General features: G+C 41.6%; 2 protein-coding genes across 8 annotated transcripts in view; both read left to right on the forward strand.

Annotated features, from left to right (window-relative positions):
* Nucleotides 1–20,316, forward strand: part of KIF1B (kinesin family member 1B) — a 92,835-nt gene extending 72,519 nt beyond the window's left edge. For all 7 annotated transcript variants that reach the window (XM_014941374.1, XM_014941379.1, XM_014941376.1 and 4 more), the window contains 15 exons: nucleotides 3,445–3,553; nucleotides 4,189–4,255; nucleotides 5,520–5,604; nucleotides 5,848–5,953; nucleotides 10,897–11,011; nucleotides 11,495–11,628; nucleotides 11,765–11,826; nucleotides 12,608–12,753; nucleotides 13,128–13,367; nucleotides 13,780–13,851; nucleotides 14,120–14,241; nucleotides 15,011–15,160; nucleotides 15,671–15,863; nucleotides 16,531–16,649; nucleotides 17,434–20,316. In XM_014941374.1, coding sequence (XP_014796860.1) covers nucleotides 3,445–3,553; nucleotides 4,189–4,255; nucleotides 5,520–5,604; nucleotides 5,848–5,953; nucleotides 10,897–11,011; nucleotides 11,495–11,628; nucleotides 11,765–11,826; nucleotides 12,608–12,753; nucleotides 13,128–13,367; nucleotides 13,780–13,851; nucleotides 14,120–14,241; nucleotides 15,011–15,160; nucleotides 15,671–15,863; nucleotides 16,531–16,649; nucleotides 17,434–17,476 — 1,763 coding nt within the window. In that variant the 3' untranslated portion in view covers nucleotides 17,477–20,316. The remainder of the gene's footprint in view (nucleotides 1–3,444; nucleotides 3,554–4,188; nucleotides 4,256–5,519; nucleotides 5,605–5,847; nucleotides 5,954–10,896; nucleotides 11,012–11,494; nucleotides 11,629–11,764; nucleotides 11,827–12,607; nucleotides 12,754–13,127; nucleotides 13,368–13,779; nucleotides 13,852–14,119; nucleotides 14,242–15,010; nucleotides 15,161–15,670; nucleotides 15,864–16,530; nucleotides 16,650–17,433) is intronic.
* A 2,612-nt stretch (nucleotides 20,317–22,928) lies between these two features.
* The window catches only part of PGD (phosphogluconate dehydrogenase), a 13,047-nt gene continuing 12,671 nt past the window's right edge, over nucleotides 22,929–23,304 (forward strand). Inside the window, exon 1 of the mRNA XM_014941479.1 lies at nucleotides 22,929–22,938. The gene's annotated coding sequence lies outside the window, so the exon portion shown is untranslated. The remainder of the gene's footprint in view (nucleotides 22,939–23,304) is intronic.

Genomic DNA, 23,304 nt, shown 5'->3' on the forward strand with positions numbered 1-23,304 from the left:
CAGACAAACCAGCCGGGTGTCCGGGCACCGTGTTGGACCCGGTTTGGAGCCCCTGATTTGGGGAGCACTGGGAGCAAGGGGGGCCAGATGGCTGCTGGGGGTGGGGGGCTGGGAAGCCGTGCACATCTGAGCCCCACGAAAGCTTCTACGTGGAAATGCCCTACCTACCTGTCATCCCAAATGCAGTAAATTAGGCTGCTCCAGGGGTGTAACAGCCAGACTCTGGTTTCAATTAAGCTTAAGTAAGACAAAGAGATGTTTATGAGCTTATATAATTTATTTTCCTCCTTTTTTTTTTTTTGTTTTCCTCCTTTTTTTTTTTTTTTCTTGTGTGTCTTCCATTCCGTTTGCAGACCATGAAAGAAAAATTGAGTTGATTAGGTATCTTATGTCTGGCTATGTAAACGTGCATGTGCTGAACACGCTCTCCGAGCATGCCAACGTGCTTGCCTCCTCTGCTGTGGCTGCTTTCCAGGATGGAGCTGACCAGCTGCCACCTTTTCTCTTTCTGCCTATTCCCAGTTGTCAGAGTGAGCGGGCTCCTAAACGAGATGGTTAGTAGCCAAACTTGATCTCTGGTAGATGTAGACGTAGTTCCAGAGTGTGCCTCAAAATTCCTTTTTTCTTGCCTTTATCATGTGGTATTCCTGGGACTAGAAACTGCCATGGTTGTGGGCACGGAAGGATGATGCTGTGCTTAAGTTTAGGGCTATTCTAGAGTGAACCATAGAGAAAATCTATGAACTCCGGTGTGCTGGGTATCACAGATTTTTCTGTGTCACTGGATCTATTTCCTGAAACTTCCTGGACCTCTGATTTTTTTTGTTCTATGCGTAGTTTTATGAGATTGGGATGAGAGATGCTGTCTATAAGCAGCCAGCTGTAGGGAAACGTTCAGATGGGTTCTATATAGGTTTCCTTTTTGCGCATCTTTTTTTTGCCACTAACAGTGCTGTTCCTCACTTACATTTTTATTTTGTTTTATTACCAAAAAAAAAGATGATGATGATATACTGGGTATTAATTACACCCATGCAAGTCCATGAGAACTTCCAGAACCATCTTTCACATTTAGTTAAATATGTCTTTCTGTTGTTTGTCCTATTCTTGCACTTTTGAGTTTCTCTGCTTAGCAGTAAATTTGAGTGATTGGGTGTGTTTGATGTTCCTCTGGCTACCAACAGCATTGAGTCCAGCTGTGAGGAGTTCATGTGCAGCTATGTGATGTGATGGGTATAAGAGAGTGACTACACTGAGTAATGGGAACAGTAAATGATGACACTGAAGCTTGCAGCTCAGGATGGAGGAGTTGTAGTGCTGCAAATAACTGATTCTTGTAAAACCTGTCCCTCTGAGGCAGCTGCTATTTTACCTAGACACGAAACAGAATTCACTTCTTTTTTTTCCCAAAAGAGATTACACAGGTGCACTTATAAGGACCTTTTCTTAACTGTTACACCCTTCCAGTGCATGGAAAGTTAAATCATGGTGGAAGCTGGAGGATACACAGAGGTGTGACAATAGAAGAAGCTAAAGAACACTTGAGCAAGGGAAGAATGGGGCTTGAGAGGCTATAAGGGAGAATGATTGTGTGGCTTAATAAAAGCAGTAAGGTTAGTATGTGAAAAGAGGAAAAAATGGAAAATCAGTTGCAGAGTTACAAAAATACCTGTCAGAGTACACAGGAACTACGCTTTTAAAATGTTCCCATTTCCAAAAATGAATGAACAGATTAAGAGAACGAAACAGAATTCACTTCTTTTTTTTCCCAAAAGAGATTACACAGGTGCACTTATAAGGACCTTTTCTTAACTGTTACACCCTTCCAGTGCATGGAAAGTTAAATCATGGTGGAAGCTGGAGGATACACAGAGGTGTGACAATAGAAGAAGCTAAAGAACACTTGAGCAAGGGAAGAATGGGGCTTGAGAGGCTATAAGGGAGAATGATTGTGTGGCTTAATAAAAGCAGTAAGGTTAGTATGTGAAAAGAGGAAAAAATGGAAAATCAGTTGCAGAGTTACAAAAATACCTGTCAGAGTACACAGGAACTACGCTTTTAAAATGTTCCCATTTCCAAAAATGAATGAACAGATTAAGAGAAGTCATGCAATCATAGCTAAAAGGTGTCATTAAAGTACACGTGAAGGAATATCAGGTTATTTCTAGAATGTCTGTTATCCCACTATTTTTTCTAGCATAGTTTATCCCTACATTTGTATTAAAGGAATTAAAGAGGATCTGGCCATTAGTAAACACTAATATCAAAACATAAGGAGCCCAGAAAAATACTTTGGCAGGATTATGGCTCTGGAATAAGTCTTGTTCAGCCTTTTTACATACACATGCTGTTACCTAAACTGGTGCAGGAGACTGGCGGTTTGTAACATGAAGAAACAAAGACCGAAGTTTTAAAATCTTTATTTATTTTTTTTCTTGTGTGGAGAAGGGGAAATGTACTTTATGGGTGAGTAATGGTGCAGATGAACAGACCTAAGCAATTCTGAATCACAAACTGTTTAGTCAGAAAGTAACTGATGCACATTTGAGGAAACTTTTTTTGGTGGATCTAGAGAGATTGTGTATTTTTACAAGCTTTTTTGCATACACTTTTGTTTCACTATTTAACTGCTGGTTTTGGGGCTGTTTTTTTTTCTTTATAATCTAGTACAAAGAAGCAAAGACCAAAGTTTTAAATTCTTTATTTTTTTTTTTTTCTTGTGTGGAGAAGGGGAAATGTTGAAGAAACAAAGACCGAAGTTTTAAAATCTTTATTTATTTTTTTTCTTGTGTGGAGAAGGGGAAATGTACTTTATGGGTGAGTAATGGTGCAGATGAACAGATCTAAGCAATTCTGAATCACAAACTGTTTAATCAGAAAGTAACTGATGCACATTTGAGGAAACTTTTTTTGGTGGATCTAGAGAGATTGTGTATTTTTACAAGCTTTTTTGCATACACTTTTGTTTCACTATTTAACTGCTGGTTTTGGGGCTGTTTTTTTTTCTTTATAATCTAGTAACTTAGGTCTAAAAACCTATGCTTTGAGAACTAATGATTGCTGTAAGCAATGTCATTTTCATGGGAAAAGACGTGGTCTGCACATGTACCTAGAATGCACAGGATCACTGAAATGACATGTTGCTGTGAGCCCTAGGGTAAGCTTTACTCATTCAGTCTTTGTAAACCACTCTTTTTTTTATTCTTTCTGTTGTTTTTTTTTATTTTTATTATTCTTAAGTGCCAGCTACGAAGCTAAACACCATGAGCAAACCCAGCTTGGGCCAGAGCGTGAGCAAATATGACCTCCTTGTGTGGTTTGAGATCAGCGAATTGGAGCCAACGGGGGAGTAAGTCCCATATTAATCTTTCTTGCTTTAAGAACAGTGATTTATGGGAGCTTGATCTTCTATCTTTGTTCTATTCAGGCAAGGCTGATGTTTAGCGCCAGCTACAAAGCTGAACACCATGAGCAAACCCAGCTTGGGCCAGAGCGTGAGCAAATATGACCTCCTTGTGTGGTTTGAGATCAGCGAATTGGAGCCAACAGGGGAGTAAGTCCCATATTAATCTTTCTTGCTTTAAGAACAGTGATTTATGGGAGCTTGATCTTCTATCTTTGTTCTATTCAGGCAAGGCTGATGTTTAGCAACCATTATTGGGCAGTGGTCTGGCTTATATCAGCCTGGTGTCTGGCTGGTTTGTAGTGATTGGGTTGTCCCCCTTGGAAAGGACTGAACAGACACAATGACATTCTTTCACACTTGAAGGAATCTTTCCCCTTTGGAATCCCATGCACACCAGTAGAACAGGTGCTGGGAAAACTTAACCTTACACAGGCCACAAGTTGAGATTCTTTGGGTCACTAGAGACTTCCTGCTCCAGAAGTCAGCTAGCAGACCCTATTTTATGTTCGCCTCTGCTACAGGGAAGGTTTTTCTCTGACAGGTCTCTTAGGATTATATTGAGAAGTGAGTTCCACAATTTTCCAGAAGTACTGGAAGAACAGTATAAGATACTTCTATATTTCACTGATACTGTGGTCCCATAAAGAGTCCAGTCTGAGAGTCAGTAGAAACACTCTGATTTCTTCAGATATGATATGGAAATGTGACTGTTGGCAGCAGAATACAGAGTATTGCTGTGCTGGTGTATCTTTCCTGCCTGTTGATTGCACTGTCTCACACAGGTATATTCCTGCTATTGTGGACCACACTGGAGGCCTGCCTTGTCAGGGGACGTTCCTGCTTCACCAGGTACTAATGAGGGCTGTAGAACAGCAAGTTTCATCTCTGGGGGGGTTAGAATGCTAATGACTGCATTTTGCATCTTTCATGTCTCCTTTTCCCACGCAGCTCTGTAATGATAGCTGTAGGGTCAGTCATCTCTCAGTCTGTACTTAGTCTGCTGGCTTTGGGCTACGAGGAGAAGATGTTGGGCCCCTAGAACATTGCTGTTTCCTTTGCTTATCACTGTGCATCCCACTCACGATAGATAAAAGCCTTTTAAAAAGCAGGAACCTTTGGGACAAGATTTGTGCCTTCAGTGTTCTCCAGCATCTCTGCCAGGGACACAGAAGGATCAGACTCAGCTTCCATTGGTGCTTTCTCACTGCGTGTGACGATGAGACAGATCTACAAAATGACCATGTCTCAGTGCATTTTAAATGCCTATAATAATCCTTAATAATAATTTGTCTTTAGCTAGATTCTAAAGATAATCCTAGTTAAATATTGTTTATAGGTTTATGTTCTGTTTTTTCTACTCTCACATTCTAAGTTCCTTTTCATAGGGCCTGTGACTTGCATTTCCTTTCTTAAAATGATAAGAACAGGTCTTACAGCTTAAGAATAATGGTCAGATTCCAATAATTTCCTTAAAAAAAGAATGAATAAAAATGCTACGCTGTTCTGGACTTACTAGTGTCCTCACCAACACCTGAGGTATTTTTCAGATGTTCTGAAAAACTATTCTATTTTGTTTTCTATTCTACAATTTTGTTTTCTTCCCAGCTATTACAAAGTTTCATTGTATTTTGACTTGTAACAGATACATGTCACAGAGGAGGAGAATATCTGCATGAATAGTTGCTATTTTCTAGTAAATTTTTTTTTGTTGTATAGACACTTTTTCTTTTGGTGTATATACGTTTTATATGTAACATATAAGCATATAAGGACGCATTACCCAAGTATTTGCTTGGTTTTGTGGTCAACTCTGGTTTATCCCAGGACCATATGTATCTTTGAGAGCGTAGCAACGATTTCAGAACTATTTTAGGCTAAAAAACCTCTGCCTTTGTGGAATGAGAAGGGAGAAGTCTTAATTTCTGTTACACATGAGAATATAGTGTTCCTCTTAAGATAATTTTAGGGCCCTGAAACGCAGAGATGATTGTTCACAGTTATAGACCAGTTTAAATCATCTTATTTGCTTCTTTTTTGCAGTTTAAGTGAAAAATAGATGATGATTGTGTGTGTGTGAATATTTCACCAAGGTTTTGTTTCTGGACTCCCCCAGGGAATCCAGCGTAGAATTACAGTCACCATTATCCATGAGAAGGGCAGTGAGTTGCACTGGAAAGATGTGCGAGAGCTGGTTGTTGGTGAGTATATTGTTTTGCACATCGCTACGTAAGGAAGAAAAAGTTCTAATGGTTCTGTCATCTTTGAGTACTGGCTGTGAGAAGAGCATGTTGAAAAAGATCCAGAGGAAAAAATTAAGTTTTGCAACTTCCAACGTGTAGCTGCTTGTTAATCCCATAGTCTGAAATTATATTTGGAAGAAAACAAATTTCTTCTGTATTTCAGTTTTAGTTTTAATTGATTCCCCCTCCTACCCTTTTCAGGACGTATAAGAAATAAAGCAGAGGTAGATGAAGCTGCTGTGGATGCTATTCTGTCTTTGAATATTATCTCTGCAAAATACCTGAAGTCTTCTCACAGCTCCAATAGGTAAGTGAATGAAGTGAGCACCGGGGCAGGAATCTGACATTTCTTTGACCTCTGAGATATTGGCAGGAAGTTTGGAAAGCTGAGAATGTTGATAATTATTAAATGTAGAATTCCATGGGCACAGGGCACACGGATAGAGAATGAATGTTACCATAAATTCTTGCAAAAGCTGAAGTTCATTAGTCTGCGTGGAGGATTTGTTGTTAATGCATTTGAATTACTTTCCATTTGTAAGCGCCACAAAGGGAGGATGGAAAGGAACAGCTTAAAGGAGTCTCAGAATTTAACCCAGAGCTTCTAAACTAACATCAAGGTCTGTTGTTAGACTACAGCATTGAAGTACAAGAGCAATCTCAGGGGATTTATTTATGGATATGTACATACCTACCTATATTATTCCTGGAATAAGCATGTGACAATTTAATCAAGAGCCATGCTTGGTAAATTAAGCTTCGTAATTTGTGGATTTTTACAGATGTATCAAACTGACTCCAGTTGTAATAAGGAGGTGTCTGTTCCATGTACCTGCAGTCATTTGGGCAGCAGCAGGGCCCCTGTCTGAGAGCTTTCTGGCTGTCTGTGTCTCCTCAGTAGGGTGCTTTGCTGTGAAGATCAGTCAGACTCCACATTGTTGCAGACGCTGAAGGAAAACAAAGGGCAGTGAGGCAGAATCCGGCACGGCCTCTCCCTCCTCTGACATCAGCCAAGTCACTTGACCACGCCGTGACTGTTTTGCTGGTGCAAAGCAGGAATATCTCTGAGATTTAACTCTGCATGAGTGTTTCCGGAGGGGAGGGGAGTGTTTTGGGGCCCGTCTCTGGTGCAGTTGCTGGAGGCGATGTCCTTCTTGGCACTGAAATGGCTTCTTCCTTCGCCGTTAGAGGCCTGGACTTTGAAATAGCGCTGAGATACTAAAGGTGGATTCAGGACACTCCTACCAACTGAGTGTCTCCCTGCCACCTAGTGTCTGTAAAGGCACACAGTGACAGGGCTTTTAGCAGTTATTCTTTGCCTCCCACAGAGATGTGGGTATTTTACTTGTAGTGTGATTGAATTAATGGATTGGCCTAAGTGGAACATAAGGGGACTGTTGCTGGTTTCCAGTCTGATACGATTGGATTTGCAGTTGGGAAGCCCTGTACTTTCTGTTATCTAGCAATTTCAAGAAATTCCTGTATAGCTCTGTCATTTTCTATTAGGTGGGCCACTTGGGTGAACAAGGAGTGAGAGTGAAGTGAAGCTATTGACCATCTCTTACCAAAATGCCAAGGTTTAAGCTGTGGGATGAGAGCACAGCAGGGTGGTGGAGTAAGAGATGTGTCTTATGTTTGCTCATTGTCTGCAGGCTTGTTTTCTGCTTGGTGTGGCTTGGTTTTCTTTAAGTCCGCTTGTTGTGTTCCTCTCAGCTGTTGCTTTTTTGTTCTGCTTTTGGCTGCACTAACTGAAGCTCTTTCACTTGTGTTCCTCTCAGCTGTTGCTTTTTTGTTCTGCTTTTGGCTGCACTAACTGAAGCTCTTTCTATGTTTTTACAGGCTCTTTCTTGATAAGGATATGCCTAGGTATTTTCTGTTTGCTTCCTTTGTACATAAAGGTTCTTGAAAATAGAATGCTTTATGTCTCATTTGTATTGCTGCCACTTCCCTTTTAGCTGTTACTGAATTCTGTTAGCATGCCTTTTAGCTCCTCCAGAAGTAGTTTACCACCTCCTCCTTTGTGTCAGGGCTTTATTCAGGTACAATTCAGTGGGGGACTTGTGAACTTCAACATTCCTTCACGTGTAAGCAAGAGCTTCCTTCCTTCAGTCTTTCTGATTCTCAAAATGTGCCATCAGAATATAGTCCCTATTTGTAGTCCTTGCTATTTTTTCCCTTTGTTCTGTATTAATGAACTAAATTTGGAATTTCTTACTGTCTTTGACTCCGTAACTTGCCACGTTTGAAGTACCAAGTCAGGGCCTGAATGATTAGGTTACTTGAAATTCCAGCTCAGAATTGCACTGAACAAAAAGCAGTGGCTGCCATGTGACTGGCATTCAACCTCTGTTCTGAGGCTGGATTTGCATCTGAAATTTAACCATGTGGTTGCTACTTCTTCATTTCCCAGTTGGCAGAGAAGCCAGACGTGTAGTAGCTGCTCAGACTGGATTCCTCTTTCTCCCTCCAGACTGGATCCCAGCCAAGCAGGCTGGCTGCGACAATTTGCACTCTGCTTTCTGTGTTCTGCCTCTTTGAAAAAGAGAAGACTTTAAGTGTTCAATGCTGTCAATTCACTGCCTTTCACTGATGCTGAAATCCATTTACAAATCACTTCTAACTATACATTGGTGCCTCTAACATGTTTCTCCTGTTTCCCATGCTTTGCCTGCTCTGTGCTCCATTTTCCTCCATGTGCTATTGGTTATGCTGAAAGAAGTTTGCTCCCTTCTGTTTTTTGTCTCCCTCTATAACTATTCTAGCAAGTTCTGGTTTGGACAGGCAAGACTGGGTATATTTAACTTCCTGGCTAGACAAAATCCAGTAGAGTAACTGTCTCGAAGCTATACTTGACTTCAACTTGGTGTTGATCCAAAAATCATCATTTTGCTGAAGGGGGACCCTCAGTTCTGTGCTGATGAACATTTACACCGGTGTTCTCTCTTCCTGAGAAGTTCAAATGGTGCAGAGCTGATTGAGGGGCCAGGAAGACTGGCTTTCCCATCTGGGGACAACCAGGTTTTACTACTTTTTCTTTCACCCAGATTGTAGATCTGGAGCTTACTAAAAGTTTAAAAAATTGCTCTCGTAACTAAGACATGACGAAAGATTAAAACATCGGGACTCAACACGGATTTGTAAAGGGTGAGAGTACAGCCTGTGTTGTTTGCCTAATCTAACTCAAGTAAGGATTATTACGCTACTGTGCTTTTAAATTTACCAATTCCTTAGCCTTCAGAATGTGTTTCTCTGAATGTTTAATAGAAGCAAGACATTTAGAAGTAATTTAGAATGTATTTCTCTGGAATTTTTAATAGAAGCAAGACATTTAGAAGTAATTTCTTCAGTATGCTACTTCAAACATAGAGTATTTAGCAATATTCTCAGACTGTATTACAGTTCATGGTGCCTCAATGACCAATGAAACAGTATTTAGCAATATTCTCAGACTGTATTGCTTGACTGCACAGTTCATGGTGCCTCAATGACCAATGAAAGGCACCTACATTTGATGCAGGGGCATTCTTGGAAACTCTATTTGAGATCAGAACTCTTAGTTTCTGATATGTCTACTCTTAGGCCGTTTTGTGTTTCTTTTTGTTTTGGTTTTTTTGTTATTTCTTTCTTCCACCCCTCCCCTGCTTTTTGTCATTTGTCTCTGGCTTCAGTTTCTGTTTTTCTGAGTTGGCCTTGGGCATTAGTACAGAAGCTCTTTAGAGATATAACTTGTTTTTAAAACAAAAACAATATATGTGAAGCACCTTCTTGCTTTTAGTACCACGTCACTTGGACTCAGCATGGAAAACCTCAAGGGCAAGAGGATTTGGGAGGGCAATTATATGGAGGTGATGAAGAATGAATACCTTCTTTTTCCTGTTACCAGTGTAGAAAAGCATTCCTGAATAAGGGTATAGGAGTTCTTTCCAAAGGAACCTACATGAAATCAGTTTCTGTCTGTGAGAAGGGAGAAAGCTCATTTCCCCAAGCCCCTGTTAGAGAGGAGAGAGTGTAAGGGTGACTCTAGGTGTGAGGATAATCTTTAGAGATATAACTTGTTTTTAAAAAAAACCCAATATATGTGAAGCACTTTCTTGCTTTTAGTACCACATCATTTGGACTCAGCATGGAAAACCTCAAGGGCAAGAGGATTTGGGAGGGCAATTATATGGAGGTGATGAAGAATGAATACCTTCTTTTTCCTGTTACCAGTGTAGAAAAGCATTCCTGAATAAGGGTATAGGAGTTCTTTCCAAAGGAACCTACATGAAATCAGTTTCTGTCTGTGAGAAGGGAGAAAGCTCATTTCCCCAAGCCCCTGTTAGAGAGGAGAGAGTGTAAGGGTGACTCTAGGTGTGAGGATTTAGCTGTCCTGTGCGTGATGATGGCTCTCACTTTTGACTTGAACAGATGATGTTTCCTCATGGCCAGAGTAGAACTGTGGGAACCTCAGCTCATTTCTTTCCATGTACCAAATTGAAGAGACTTCTTACAAAAGTTTGTGTTAGATCAACAAGGTTTTACTTGAAGCTAATAGGGACATAGAAAGAAATCTTTATCACTTGAATATAGGACTTATCCCTACCTATCAGTCGTTCTTATTTGCTATCAGAAGCTGCTGCTTTTAGAAGACTAGCTATTAGGAGGATCTCTTCTGCTGCTCTGTTAGTCTTAAAATACGCTGTAGAATGAGTGTTGCATATAAGAAAGAATCTTCCCATGCACTTTGGAGGTCCAGCAGGGCTGAATTGCACCTGAGGCAATAGACAGGAATGATTTGCTATCAGAAGCTGCTGGTTTTATAAGACTAACTATTAGGGGTATCTCTTCTGCTGCTCTATGTTAATCTTAAAATACGTTGTAGAATGAGTGTTGCATATAAGAAAGAATCTTCCCATGCACTTTGGAGGTCCAGCAGGGCTGAATTGCACCTGAGGCAATAGACAGGAATTCTGTTTAGAAACACTGTTCTTTAGCATTGACTTCCCTGTAGTGTTAGGACAGCTTTTGTTCTCTACTGTATTCCCTCTTTTCCTTTTTAGATGGGTCTTTTTCATAACAGGCAATGGTCTCTTATGCCACACTATTTGAGATAGAAGTAATCTCGGGAAAGAAGAGAAGGTTTTTGTTTCAAGTAGTTTTTATTGATGCCACTGAGAGTAGATGATATCAAGGAAGAGATGCTTTGCGCTGACTGATGAGAGGGCTGCAGAGGAACTCTTACTATTGAGCTTTTGCTGTACTTTTTTCCAGGACTTTCTATCGGTTTGAAGCAGTTTGGGATAGCTCCCTGCACAACTCCCTGCTCCTCAACCGAGTGACACCGTATGGAGAGAAGATATATATGACCCTTTCTGCTTACCTGGAGGTTAGAGACCTTTTTACTTGTGACTGAAGTGTAATTATTTGAGACAACAGACAATGTGTACCCCAGATAAATACTTACTGGACTAGATGATTTTGAATCCTGAAGCCAGTGAAAGTCTTCATTCATTTTCTGATGAAACTGGTGATCTCATCACCTTTTTGTGCCTCGTTTTATCTGTCTTTATATCTGAAAATCCATTGAAATCAGTGAACATTGATATGTAAGTACTACTATTGTTGCGAACACTAGCCTAACTCTTGGCTTTGCATGCAAGACACTGTTGTTTTGTGTAGTACAATTATTTCACACACAAGATCCATCAAGAAATTTGACAGTTCTCTTTCAGAGAAACAAATATGAAAAGCCTTCACCAAAGACCCAAACAAGAACAAATTTCAAAAAGCTGTCCCACTAAAAGAGGGAAGCTGTATGACTTGGCATAGTTGTCTGCAGCCACTCATTCATTCCTGTTTTTTCTCTTAGCTTGACCACTGCATCCAGCCTGCTGTTATAACAAAGGATGTTTGTATGGTCTTCTACTCGCGAGATGCCAAGATCTCCCCACCACGATCCCTACGCAATCTCTTTGGCAGTGGCTACTCCAAATCTCCGGATTCGTAAGTTCAGTTACCAATTTTAGTAGTTCTAACTAACAACTATACTTAAACTTCAAATTTGGGGACTACTGAACTAAAGCTAGTGTACTTTATTTCTGAAGATAACAGAGTTTTTTTTCCCTTCTCTTGTGAACAGCAATCGAGTAACTGGGATCTATGAACTAAGTTTATGCAAAATGGCAGACACAGGAAGTCCAGGTAAGCAGTGACTGGGTGTTCAAGCAATAAAGATGCTGCAAACTGAAATATTGCAGAACATTTCATAGGCAAAAGAGAGTAAACACTTCTATCCTGATGGGAGGCAGTTCCTGTGTTTCATAGGAGCAATGGAACATTGCTGGTCTATAAAAACTTAGGCGGGCATTTGCTTTTGATTTGGTTCTGTGTCATCAGAAAATGTGAAGTTCTCAGTGGATCAGGTTCTATAAAAACCTAGGAGGGCTTTTGCTTTTGACTTGGTTCTGTGCTTACCACTGGTGAACCAAGGATTCGCTCCTCAGAAAATGTGAAGTTCTCAGTGGATCAGGAAACTGGGCATGTCCCAGAGTCACAGACTTTGGGGCCATAATACACAGCTTGTAACTAACACAGTTGGGACTTGGTTTTGCAGCAATAGGGTTTTGTCTTGCTCTTTTGAAGATATTGCTGATATCTGATGCAAGTTTGATAACTTGGAAGGAGTGTAGTTCATGTAATATCAGTATATTTTTCCTCTGAGATCTAGCAATTGAAGTTCTTGTGCTGAATTAGACTGAACAGGAGTTTGCATTCTGTTGTGCCAATAGAAAATATCTGAATGAAGTAAGAAGGCAGGACTAAATCAAATCTCTTTGGGATGTGTAATTGCTGTTAGTGAAATGGTTTCCAGCCAAGCAGCACAAGTGTTGGCTCTTTGCAGATTGCTAATTGCCGAGTGTTTCTTGGTGGCATCCCTCTGGCTATGTTTTTAACATGTCTTATGTTGTTTTTTAATGCTCAGGAATGCAGAGGAGGAGGAGGAAAGTCCTGGATACATCTGTGGCCTATGTGCGAGGAGAAGAGAACCTGGCAGGTTGGAGGCCCCGGGGTGACAGCCTCATTCTAGAGCATCAGTGGGAACTGGAGAAACTGGAGCTGCTGCACGAGGTGAGTAAAGAGATTGGGGAAGTGGAAGGAAAGGCACAGCTGTACCTCTGAGTCTGCCTTCAGTCTGCCTGCTGAGAGTCCTTCGGAGCTGAACGGCTTTTCTATATCAGGGTTTGTTCTCAAAGTCAAGATTTAAGTAAATTCTCCAACAGGGAAGGTAGAAAGTGTGTGGCTGGTTGCTGAGTTGAATCTTCAGCTCAGAGTCTCAGTGTATTCAACAAGGGTGGATTCAACTTCTAGTGCTATTGTAATCTCCCCTCCCCTGGGACAATGTTTACTGGTGTGAATCTTAAAAGAATGTGTAAGAATTCAGTGCCTGCAGAAGAGGCACCACCCTGGAGCAGATGATACTGACTGATTTCCTTTCTTACCAGGTGGAAAAAACCCGACATTTCCTTCTGCTCCGCGAAAAGCTGGGTGACAGCATCCCCAAGTCTCTGAGTGACTCACTGTCTCCCAGTCTGAGCAGCGGAACCCTCAGTACCTCCACCAGCATTTCCTCACAAATCTCGACGACGACGTTTGAGAGCGCAGTGACGCCCAGCGAGAGCAGCGGCTACGACTCTGCAGACATAGAGAGCCTGGTGGATCGGGAGAAAGAGCTGGCCACCAAGGTATGTATGACATGAGAAAGCATCCTGGCTCTAAACTGAGGTGCCAAAGATGAGTAAAGATTAATGATGAGCTTTTTAGACAGCACGGTGAACAGCCAGTATTGTGTGAGTTTCATTTTAATATGCTCTAGAGTGAAATAATCCATTCTCACCAGCCAGTGCTGGTGGCTGGGTTTGTGCTATGGCTGAACCTCATTCCCTTTCATTAGTAGTAAATGAGACTTTCTAATTTTATCAAGAGAAGTGATTATTCCCTCCTCCTCCTCCTGGGATTTTTTAGAGCAATTTAGAATTTGTTTATTCTTTCATGAGCTGCCAAGCATGTCTTGGCAAATTGCCTTTTGTGTTCAAGTTTCTCTGAAAATCTAAACGTGAAATTCTTTTCTGTGTTTTGTCTGTTCCCCTCCCTTAGTGTCTGCAGCTTCTCACTCACACTTTCAATCGGGAGTTTAACCAGGTGTACAACAGCATCAGTGATTGTAAGGTAAATATTTCATGCAATACAATACACTGTATTTATAGTATAATAGCAATATATTTGTAGTTTGTAGAATCTGTTGATACTGTGAAGAGACAAAACACTTCATACTAATTTTCTTTATTTTGACTACTAAGTAGGGAAATGGCTAATTGAAATATATTCCTATTACCTGAGCCTTCCACATGCTGAGTGGTATTTTTTAGCCAGGACTGAACACTAACTACAAAAAAACCCTCTTCTGTAATATTTTTACCTTTATTTGTCCTTGTAGTTGTCGGATATTTCTCCAATTGGGCGGGACCCATCAGTGTCAAGTTTCAGCAGTGCTACCCTCACACCTTCATCTACCTGCCCTTCACTGGTGGATTCAAGATGCAATTCAATTGATCAGAAGTAAGTACAGGGTATTAACAGGAAAACATTACTTCTCGGTGCTTCACAAATCTCTTTGCTATGTTTTCTGATTATTTTTCCCTCCCTCTTCCTTTCCCCTACTTTCAGATATTTCTCTGTACAGCCCCTTGCCTCATCTTCTCCAATCACTCCGTACAGTTATTTGTCCCCATTTTGTTCTTTTGAAGTGTTTTTTTTTCTCTTTGTGCTGAAAGAACAGTCAGATGCTTGTCATTCCAGTGAGCAGTGCATCTTCAGTGTGTAAAATCCACAAGTGTTTTTTCAGAGGTCTGTTAAAAAGACCTACTAACAACAACCCAGAATAAACCACTTTGGCCAGTAATCTCTGTTTGTCTTTCTCAGCTGTATCTATAGAAGATACTTTTGATGACATTGGGAATAACTACTTAGTGAACGATGTGTAATTTATACCTTCCCTGATGAGTGCTGACAAAGTAGTATGTTTTGTGCTAAACAACACTAAGATGTGTGTCCCTGTTGTGACTGTGTTTGGCAAGAGAAACGAGGGAGAAGTAGTGGGCAAACAATTTACCAGCAGTTTTTGTAGGTTTTATTCCAAAGATTTCAAGGGAAATGCTATTTGATATTGTACAAAAGAATCCAATGTCATGTAAAATATCTGAATTGGACGATAAAACTTGTCAGATGGGCTGGGCTGTAGGTGCACTTTAAATTCCATTGTCACATTCAGTGGGTTTGTTGTGATTCACTTTTCTCTCTTGACTTTTTTTTTTTTTTATTATTAAAGGACACCAGAAGCAAATTCTCGTTCCTCCAGTCCCTGTAATGAGGTGGAGCAGTTCCAGCTAATACCTACAGTAGAACCTTCCTATCTTGCCAGAGCTGGAAAGAATGAATTCCTAAACCTCGTGCCTGATATTGAGGAAATCAGACCAGGGTAGGTTTTTTTATTGTTGTATGATCGTGGCTTCCCAAGAGCTGTCACAAGGGCATTCTGGGACTTGTAGCTTCTTTACCCCATTTGAGGAAGGTAAATTAAGCAGGTGACAGCAGAACTGCAGAGTCCTGTGTGATGGAGGCAGGATTTATGAGGGTTGTGTTGATGGTTGATCTCTGTAGCATTCATCCCCTGTATCTACTTAATGAACAGGATTTTCAGTGACTTAAATATAGTATCTGTTATCATCAAAACCATGGCTGGAGTTCACTGAAGTAGAGATCTTTGTGGGTCCCTCTTTCTGTCAGACTTTTGCATAGTTCTTGAAGAAAATATTCAACATGCTATAGAAGAACTCTTTCATAATACCATGGCAGACAAAACATATTAAGGACCAAGTGTCTCATACAATGTTTTGCAATTAATAGGGATACTCAGTAGGTGCCTTATTGAGGAGAAAAATATTCCTGTTTATCTGTGGATTTGTTTTGATTGGATTTTTTTTTCCAGCTCTGTGGTCTCAAAGAAAGGATACCTCCACTTCAAGGAGCCACTCTCCAGCTCCTGGGCCAAGCACTTTGTGGTGGTTCGCCGGCCCTATGTTTTTATTTACAACAGTGACAAAGATCCTGTAGAAAGAGGAATCATAAACTTGTCCACAGCTCAGGTGGAATACAGTGAGGATCAACAGGCAATGGTGAAGGTCAGTCTGAGAGCCATTGTTTATTTATGCATAGAGCAGGAACACTACAGGTAGTAGCACATCCGTACCATCCTGTGTGTCATCTCTGGTCTGAGGAAAGTGCATCTGTGTCTTGGAGAATGTCTGGCATCTGATGATTATGCCTAAAAAGTTCCAAGTTTGTTGAGGGTTTCTTATGTATTGGACACAGTTATACAAGAGACTGAAAATGGCTGCTGTTATGCCTGGTATTTGCTTTTATGAGCAGGTGTTGGTACCCTCACTCTGTGTGTTTGGCTTTTGTAGCTTTGTTTATGTGGTATTTGGGGGTTGTGTGGTTTGTGTAAGAAAAACCAAAAAACAACAAACCAAACAAAAAAAACCCAAACAAAACCCACAACAACAAAACCCAAAAAAACAAACCAACACACACAAACATCCTGCAAGGAATCAATTTAACTTTACTGCTCCATCTCAGCAGCTCAGGAGTTAAAACTATATTGTGTAGAAGATGTCCCATTTGACTGACTAATATGAATGTCCAAATTACCAGCGTAATTTAAATGAAAGACCTTAGGGCTTGTGGTTTTTAGGAATGTGACGTAGCAAAGTCTGCCTCGGAGAGGAAGTCTGCATCTGCTTCTGTGCTTGTAGACTTCACTATTTTAAATTGTCCTTAATATTCCAGACACCCAACACATTTGGTGTATGCACAAAGCATCGTGGGGTCCTGCTCCAGGCCATCAATGACAAGGACATGAACGACTGGTTATATGCCTTCAACCCACTTCTTGCTGGCACAATACGGTAAGAGGCAGCTCGTGGGCAGACAGTGCTGCAAAGATGGTGAGATACTCATAAGCAAATAGTTTGTCACAGAATTTAATCTTGTTCTGAAGAATTTGACAAGATGGGTGAACTGAAGGAGGGAGGAGGGTGGGCAACAACAACAACAAAGGCTCAAAAAAGCCCTGTGTTTCAGGAAATACAGTGGCTGTTGCTTTGGCGTGTGACATTCTTGACAGATATATCCAGTCTGAACGTGTGCTACCCGTCACACAGCACTGCATTCGGAGGCCACAAAATGCTTTCCTTATATTGCTATTTTACAGATTTGTAAAGCTTCTTACTGCCTCTGTGCAGGCGGGTCTGGGCTGCCTTTTCATTCTCTTAATTGTGAGCTACTGCAGAAATTCTCATTTCCTTCACTTTTTTGAACTTCTCTAGAAGCCCTCCCTTTAACACCAGTCACAGACATCCCCTGGTTGCTGGAAAGATCTTACTGTGCTACAATAGCTCTTCCTTTCAGTTAGTTTTTAATTTTTTTTTTAAGCTATTACTGTACAGCATCAATTAATTTCTTAGCAGTGCAGTCCTTAAAGATCCCATCTTCCTTTAAAGGAGCACAGCACAAGAGTGAGAAGTATTTGTCATTGCAGCCCTTGATACACTTTGCTTTCTAAACATATGGAGTAAAGTAGGACTATACAAAAGAATTTAAAAAAAAAAAAAGGTGGACAAACTGTGGGGAGGGAAGAAAAAGAAACTTCCAGAATTCAACAAGTACTTTTTTTGCTTCTTTCTCGTGCAGGTCAAAACTGGCTCGAAGACGCACGGGCCAGCTGAAGTACTGAGTCCATGTAATGTTCTCATCTGTTCTCCCTGACTCACCTTCCGATAGATCAAGTGTTACCTCTCATTTTCTCTTTGTGATTCTTGACAGTTTCTCTTGTATGTAATCCTGTGGCTTAACATCCCTTACCTTCCCAGCTCCTTCAGCACATTTTCTAGGTATTCTAACCCTACCTTGTTTCTTTTCACTTGTACTGAGAATCATACTAGTAGCATGTGGCCAAACAAAAAGAGAAAGAAAAAAAAAAATCAAAAAAATCGAGTGATTATGCACGACTCTAAAAAAGAAAAAAAAAAAACACCACACACGTTATTTATTTTTTTCTTATAACAATTGTTTTCCCATTTCAACTGACCTTTTGGTGTCTGTCCCACTGTCCATTGTTGTCTGTCTAGACTGCTCCAGGTTTTTCATTCAATTTGTGACTTGGCAGTAGTCATTGAGTTCCCTCAGGGCAAAGTTCTAACGCCAGGGAAAGATAAATTCTTCTCTCTAGACATTACCCAGCCAGGAACTGCAATAGCTCCTCAGGCTTTCTGGATCCAGCCTCTAATTTAAACTCTGTTGAAAGCTGATATTGGACAAATCTATCTGGGCAGACTGGATTTTGGACTTGGTGCAAATTTTTGAATTTCCAGGGTCCAACAGGCTAAGGTATGAGCTGGGAAAAGGCAGGGAACAAACCGAGAGGGGCTGGCTGGAATCATCTGCCTTCGAGCTCCTGCTGCAGGGATGCAGGTGAACAGGGTTGGGGGGTTTTAACTCTTTCCCAACGCGTTCGCACTCACTCCTCTGCCTCTGAACTGAGCTGAGGAGACGGGACCTGTGCTGCTGTTGAGGAATAATCCCTAAAGTTTTAGATTCTCAGCCTCGTGTTTGTCGGATGAGTGTTAGGTGGAAGCACAAGCGTGGTGGTTCCCTGGAGCGCTTCCAGGAGATGGCCACAGGGGGGCAGTGTCTCCCCCGCGTTCCTGCAGTTCCCCCCTCCCCTGAGGAGATGGCGGTGGGTGATGATGAGGATGGACCTAGGGCACCGATCTGACCGGCCTGTTTGTGCGCGCATCCCTTCTCTGTTACAGTCCGCTGACATCCCGGCTGCTCACGGGGAAAGTGTCCTCCGTCTACAAAATCCTTTCTAGACCTCTAGCCCTCGCGGTATTTTCCAGGCAACAGGAGGACACTTTCGCTTCCTTTTGGAATAACTGAAGGCCTCTTAATTTCCCTGCTATGGTTTTCAGTAGCTAAAAGCCCCTAGTTAGTTTTAACTTCAGAATTAATCCTTCCTGGAGGACGGATCAAGTGGACTCTGGTCCTGGTCAGTGGGTGTAACAATTGGCTTCTTGGAGCTGAGCTGGGAGGTGGTAGTTCTTGAGCTGCAGTCTGGGATCTCCTTGTGGCCAAGGGCTTGGTCCTTGCCCCAGAAAAGGGAAGCAGAATAAATTTCCTGAGATGTGAACTCATCTTTCTTAGGTTTGTTTTCAGGGGGGTTGTTGTGGAGGGGAGGTGGCTGTTTCCCTTTACTGTGCCCCAGGCTCTGTGCTGTGTGTTCCTGACTTGCCTTGGGCAGTGACAGGGCCAGCGGTGCCCTGGGGAATGTACAGGAGTTTCATCCTGAGGCTCTGGCCTCTCCATGGAGAGCTAAAAGGGTCTTGTTCCACTATTACAGTAGGTACTCCAGCTCAAGAAGGTCATTTTGATTCAGTTCACTCAGCAGCAGGTCATGCCATGCATTGGGAATTGTGTGGAACAAAGATCTGTGTGGGACTGGCATCAGTTGAAGAAGTTTTTAGCTTTATGGGGTTTTCATTCTTCAGTAAAGTGCAATGCATAATGAGACCTCCCAAAAGCACGGTTGGCAAAGGAGCAGGGAGATGGAGCCTGACTCTTGCTAGGACATATCTTTATATATTTTGAGACAGTACTCAAGCTAAATCACGTGCTCATGCTATCTTCTATGGTCCTCAGATTTATTTCAGAACTGGAAGCCAGAGTGAGGGAGCATCCTGGGGATCCAGGAGCATTATAGGGATGTGGTTTTGCTTGTTTGTTTTAATTTTCTTCTGGTTTTGTCTTGTTTAATTGTGTGTGACTCTTAATACAGTGATGATATTCCTTTGTTACGCAATGGATGATAATGCACTTGCAGTGTGTGATGTGTAAGACTGTTAGTGCTGCAGGAGGGCTCCCCGAGCTGGAGCTAAGCCGATCTCAAGAATTAGATTCATTTTAAGCACCAAGTTGTTGATGCCATCACCACCATTTATAATGAAAGTGGAACCAGTTTGAGGAGAGGTAGCAATTTAGGTGGTGGCATTTTGTGACACACTGACAGCATTTTAATTTTTTCCTTCTTTTTTTTTTTTTTTTTTTAAACTAGAAGAAAACTAGTTTGCTAAGTCTTTGCTTTGGATAAGCCAGAAAATGACCTAAGGGGATAGAGGCATTGCATAGAAACATGATTAAGGGATCTTCCTTTAAAAGCAGGAAGACACAGATGCTTATTTTATACGGAGCTGGAAATGTTACAGCTGAGTTGTGTAGATGTTACTCTTCTACCTAAAGACTCTGAGCAGCTTCTGATGACTTGATGTCTGTGTGGATAACAGATCATCAGAAGAGCAAAATTCTATTTTTCAGCATCAGTATCTCTTAAAGCTGCATAATCTGTGACAAAATAGATTCTCGTTGTGTGGAGTTCAAATGGGCATTACTATTTTCGGGTCTGACATAGACACGCAGTTACGGTTTTTCACCAGTTATTGAAGCCCAGTTTGAGACATCAGCTTTCCTTCTTAAAACTGGACTGAAATAAATTCGAGTTTTATTTAAATGAATAACAAAACAAAACAAAAAAAAAAAAAAAAAACTTAAAACTGGACTGAAATAAATTTGAGTTTTATTTAAATGAATAACAAAGAAAAAAAAAAAAAAGGGGGGGTTTCCATCCACTTTAAAGCTTTTTTGGTCTAGCCCAGTGTTAGAAATTTCTTTTTAGAAACGGGACAAGAGGGGAGAAATGTGCCAAAAGCTGCCTTCTCTGGGCAGGGAAGGCTCCGCTCTGGGTGACCGGCTGCGTGGGGGGGGGTCCTGGAGTCAGCCAGCTCCTGGGACCCCCCACTGCTGACCAGGCGTCGTGCCGGGGGCCTGCCAGCCCACCCAGCACCGGGACTACCAGGGGGAGGCATTTCTCGGAGAGAATCAGTCTGAAACTGTGCTGTCATTTGGGGTTTTTTATGTCCCTCACTAAAAGGAAGAAGGAAATTATCATTTTTTGACCATTGCAAACCATGTCGTTGCTGTTGGAGCTTCCTGGATATTTTAAAACTAAACTTAACCTCTTATACTGTATTTTCAGAAATGCACTTTAAGTACCTTTTTAAAGAAGATTCCTCTATTCTGGGATGCAGAAGGGAAGGGAATACTATTTCCAGACCACTGAGAAGGGGTTTTTTTTTGGTCAGTGTCTAACAGTCCTTATTACTGAATAGCAAGGTATTTCAAAGCAAAGACTTTCCTTTTTGCTGCTTGTTATCTAATTTACAGGGATTTAATTTTATGTAATGTATTGTATATTTATACATCTGTAATTAATTGCACATTAGATAAGGAAGAGGATTAGCTTTGGAATAACACCCCTTGGTACTGTACGACCCACTAATACTGCCTATGCATCTGCAGCTGCTGTTACTCTTGCACAGCCTTAGTTTGTGTTGGTTTGTGCCGCGGCGGGTGTGTTTGGGGAAGATGCAGCAGTGACCCTGCTGCTGGAAGGAAGGAAGGAAGGAAGGATCCTGATGCTGCTCTGGAAGGGTTTGCTGAATGTACTGTACAACGGGTCTCTAACGTGTGTGCGTTGCATCTCTCCATTGTGGTTAATAACCCCAATATGTGGTCTGAACTGTACTGTATGTAGCAGGAATGTATTAATTTTGTGCTTCCTTGTTTAAAAACATCAGCTGTTCAAGAACAGGATTGACTCTATTTTTTTTATTTTTTTTTTTTTGTTCAGAAGGCCATTTATGCGTTCTAAGTATTCAATATCAAAACTAGTCCAACACCAACCAGATGGTTGTGTCCAATGTTATTTGGAACAGGTTTTAAATTACCGGGATCAGCTGTGTATTCAGAGAACTGAGGGTGTGGAGGGGTAAGTCTTAAGTCGATTCCTAATGTCGCCAAGTTATCGGCCTGATCCAGGGAGGAGACGCAGGGGGACTCCTGAACCATCAGCGCTTCCCGGGATCAGGTCTTAATTTTCCACTCTGCTTGTTCATACTTCATGTGCAGTTGATTAAGGTTCCTGAATTTGGACATTAGACATGCTGTTGCACTGAAACATATACTTTTTTTTTTTAAATTGCGGTCCCCATTTCCATGTTTAATCTCTGTACTCAAGATATACAAGGTATATGCTGTATAAGTGGCCTTCTTGAACAAATCTCTTTGCAAACTGATTTCATCCCAGCGAAGGAGTGTATCAGCAACACTGTACATTAATTTCAGGTTTTCATTTTCTTATTTTATTTTGTAAATATATCCGATATTTGGAGCTTGAGTATACAAAATGTAAATATAGTTCATGTATTTGTACTAATTCTGATCCATTTGCTGTATAGCCTTAGGTGTGCAATGCAGATATCTAACTGTGTATGGTAACCTTGCACCACTGAATTGTTAGTGAACGAGGTGAAACAATAAAGGTACAACCAGTGCATTAGCAGATACGTGTGCTCCTTTTATTGGGATTCAATTCTTTTATATTGATTCTAGTATTTTATATTGAAAACATGTCCTGAACAAGCTTATGCTTCTGTGAAAAGAAATTTGTCTCGGCTGTTCTGGAAAAGGTGAGAGGCCCCTTCTTATCCTTCCTCATCCTTTTCCCTTTGCTACATTCTGCAGCATTTACAAGCAGTTTTTGGGTGCTTTTGGAGGATTCTTTGGAGAAATAAAATAAAGGGTGTCACAGTGCTGCAACTTGCTTGTGTGACAACAGTTAAAAATGATGGAAAGCGTGTGAAATCAAGCTATGGAACCGAAATGGGAGGCACCAGCTCAGTGGGCAAAGGTGAATCTGCAAGTGGAAGGTTCCTTGGAGCTTTTAGAAGTCCAGGTGAGGAGCCTGGAAAGGGCATTCCCAAATCTCAGAAAAATGGGCCACCCCTTGCTGCACGAGGGCAAAGCACTCTTACCAGGCTGCTGAAAAGCCATCATGGATGTTTCATGGGCTTCTTGCTGCTGTTGCACATTCCTTATGGGGTTTATTTTTATTTTTTCAGCAGGCACGTGAATAACCTCTTAAGTTGTCAGAAGAGCAACCAGAAAGAGTTATTTAATAGTTTGGAGAAGCTGCTGCTGTTTTATTCTGCTCTCAATGCCCGGAGCTGAGGACCAAAACCGTGATGGGTCAAGTTGCAGTTTAGGAGGTGCCTGTAACAGCCAGTAAAGATGCTTAAGCTGTAGGTATGTGCTGATGGAGCCCGTCCTGCCGGCTCTGGCACCGCCTGCCCTCTCGAAATCCAAATTTTCATCTCAGTGACAGGTGGACAAATCCTTTTATTTTTTTCTTTTGCCAAATCGTTGGCCACTTCGGCGACAACCACCAGCTGCGCTACCCGGGGCCAGGGTTCAACATTCCAGGCACCAAATTCTGTATAATTAAAGAAAAGTCAAAATCTGGGTGCTGAGGGGCCGTCCGGGGGCAGGTATTGCTGTCCCCTCAAGGCTGGCCGCGGGGGGACGCGGCCCCTTTAAGGGGGGGCCGACGCTCGAGCCATCAGCCCATGGGCGGGAGGCGGGGCTCGCCGGGAGAGCCAATGGGCGCGTCCC

This window comes from Calidris pugnax, unplaced genomic scaffold, assembly GCF_001431845.1.
Source record: "Calidris pugnax isolate Ruff unplaced genomic scaffold, ASM143184v1 scaffold82, whole genome shotgun sequence".
NCBI classification, from domain to species: domain Eukaryota; kingdom Metazoa; phylum Chordata; class Aves; order Charadriiformes; family Scolopacidae; genus Calidris; species Calidris pugnax.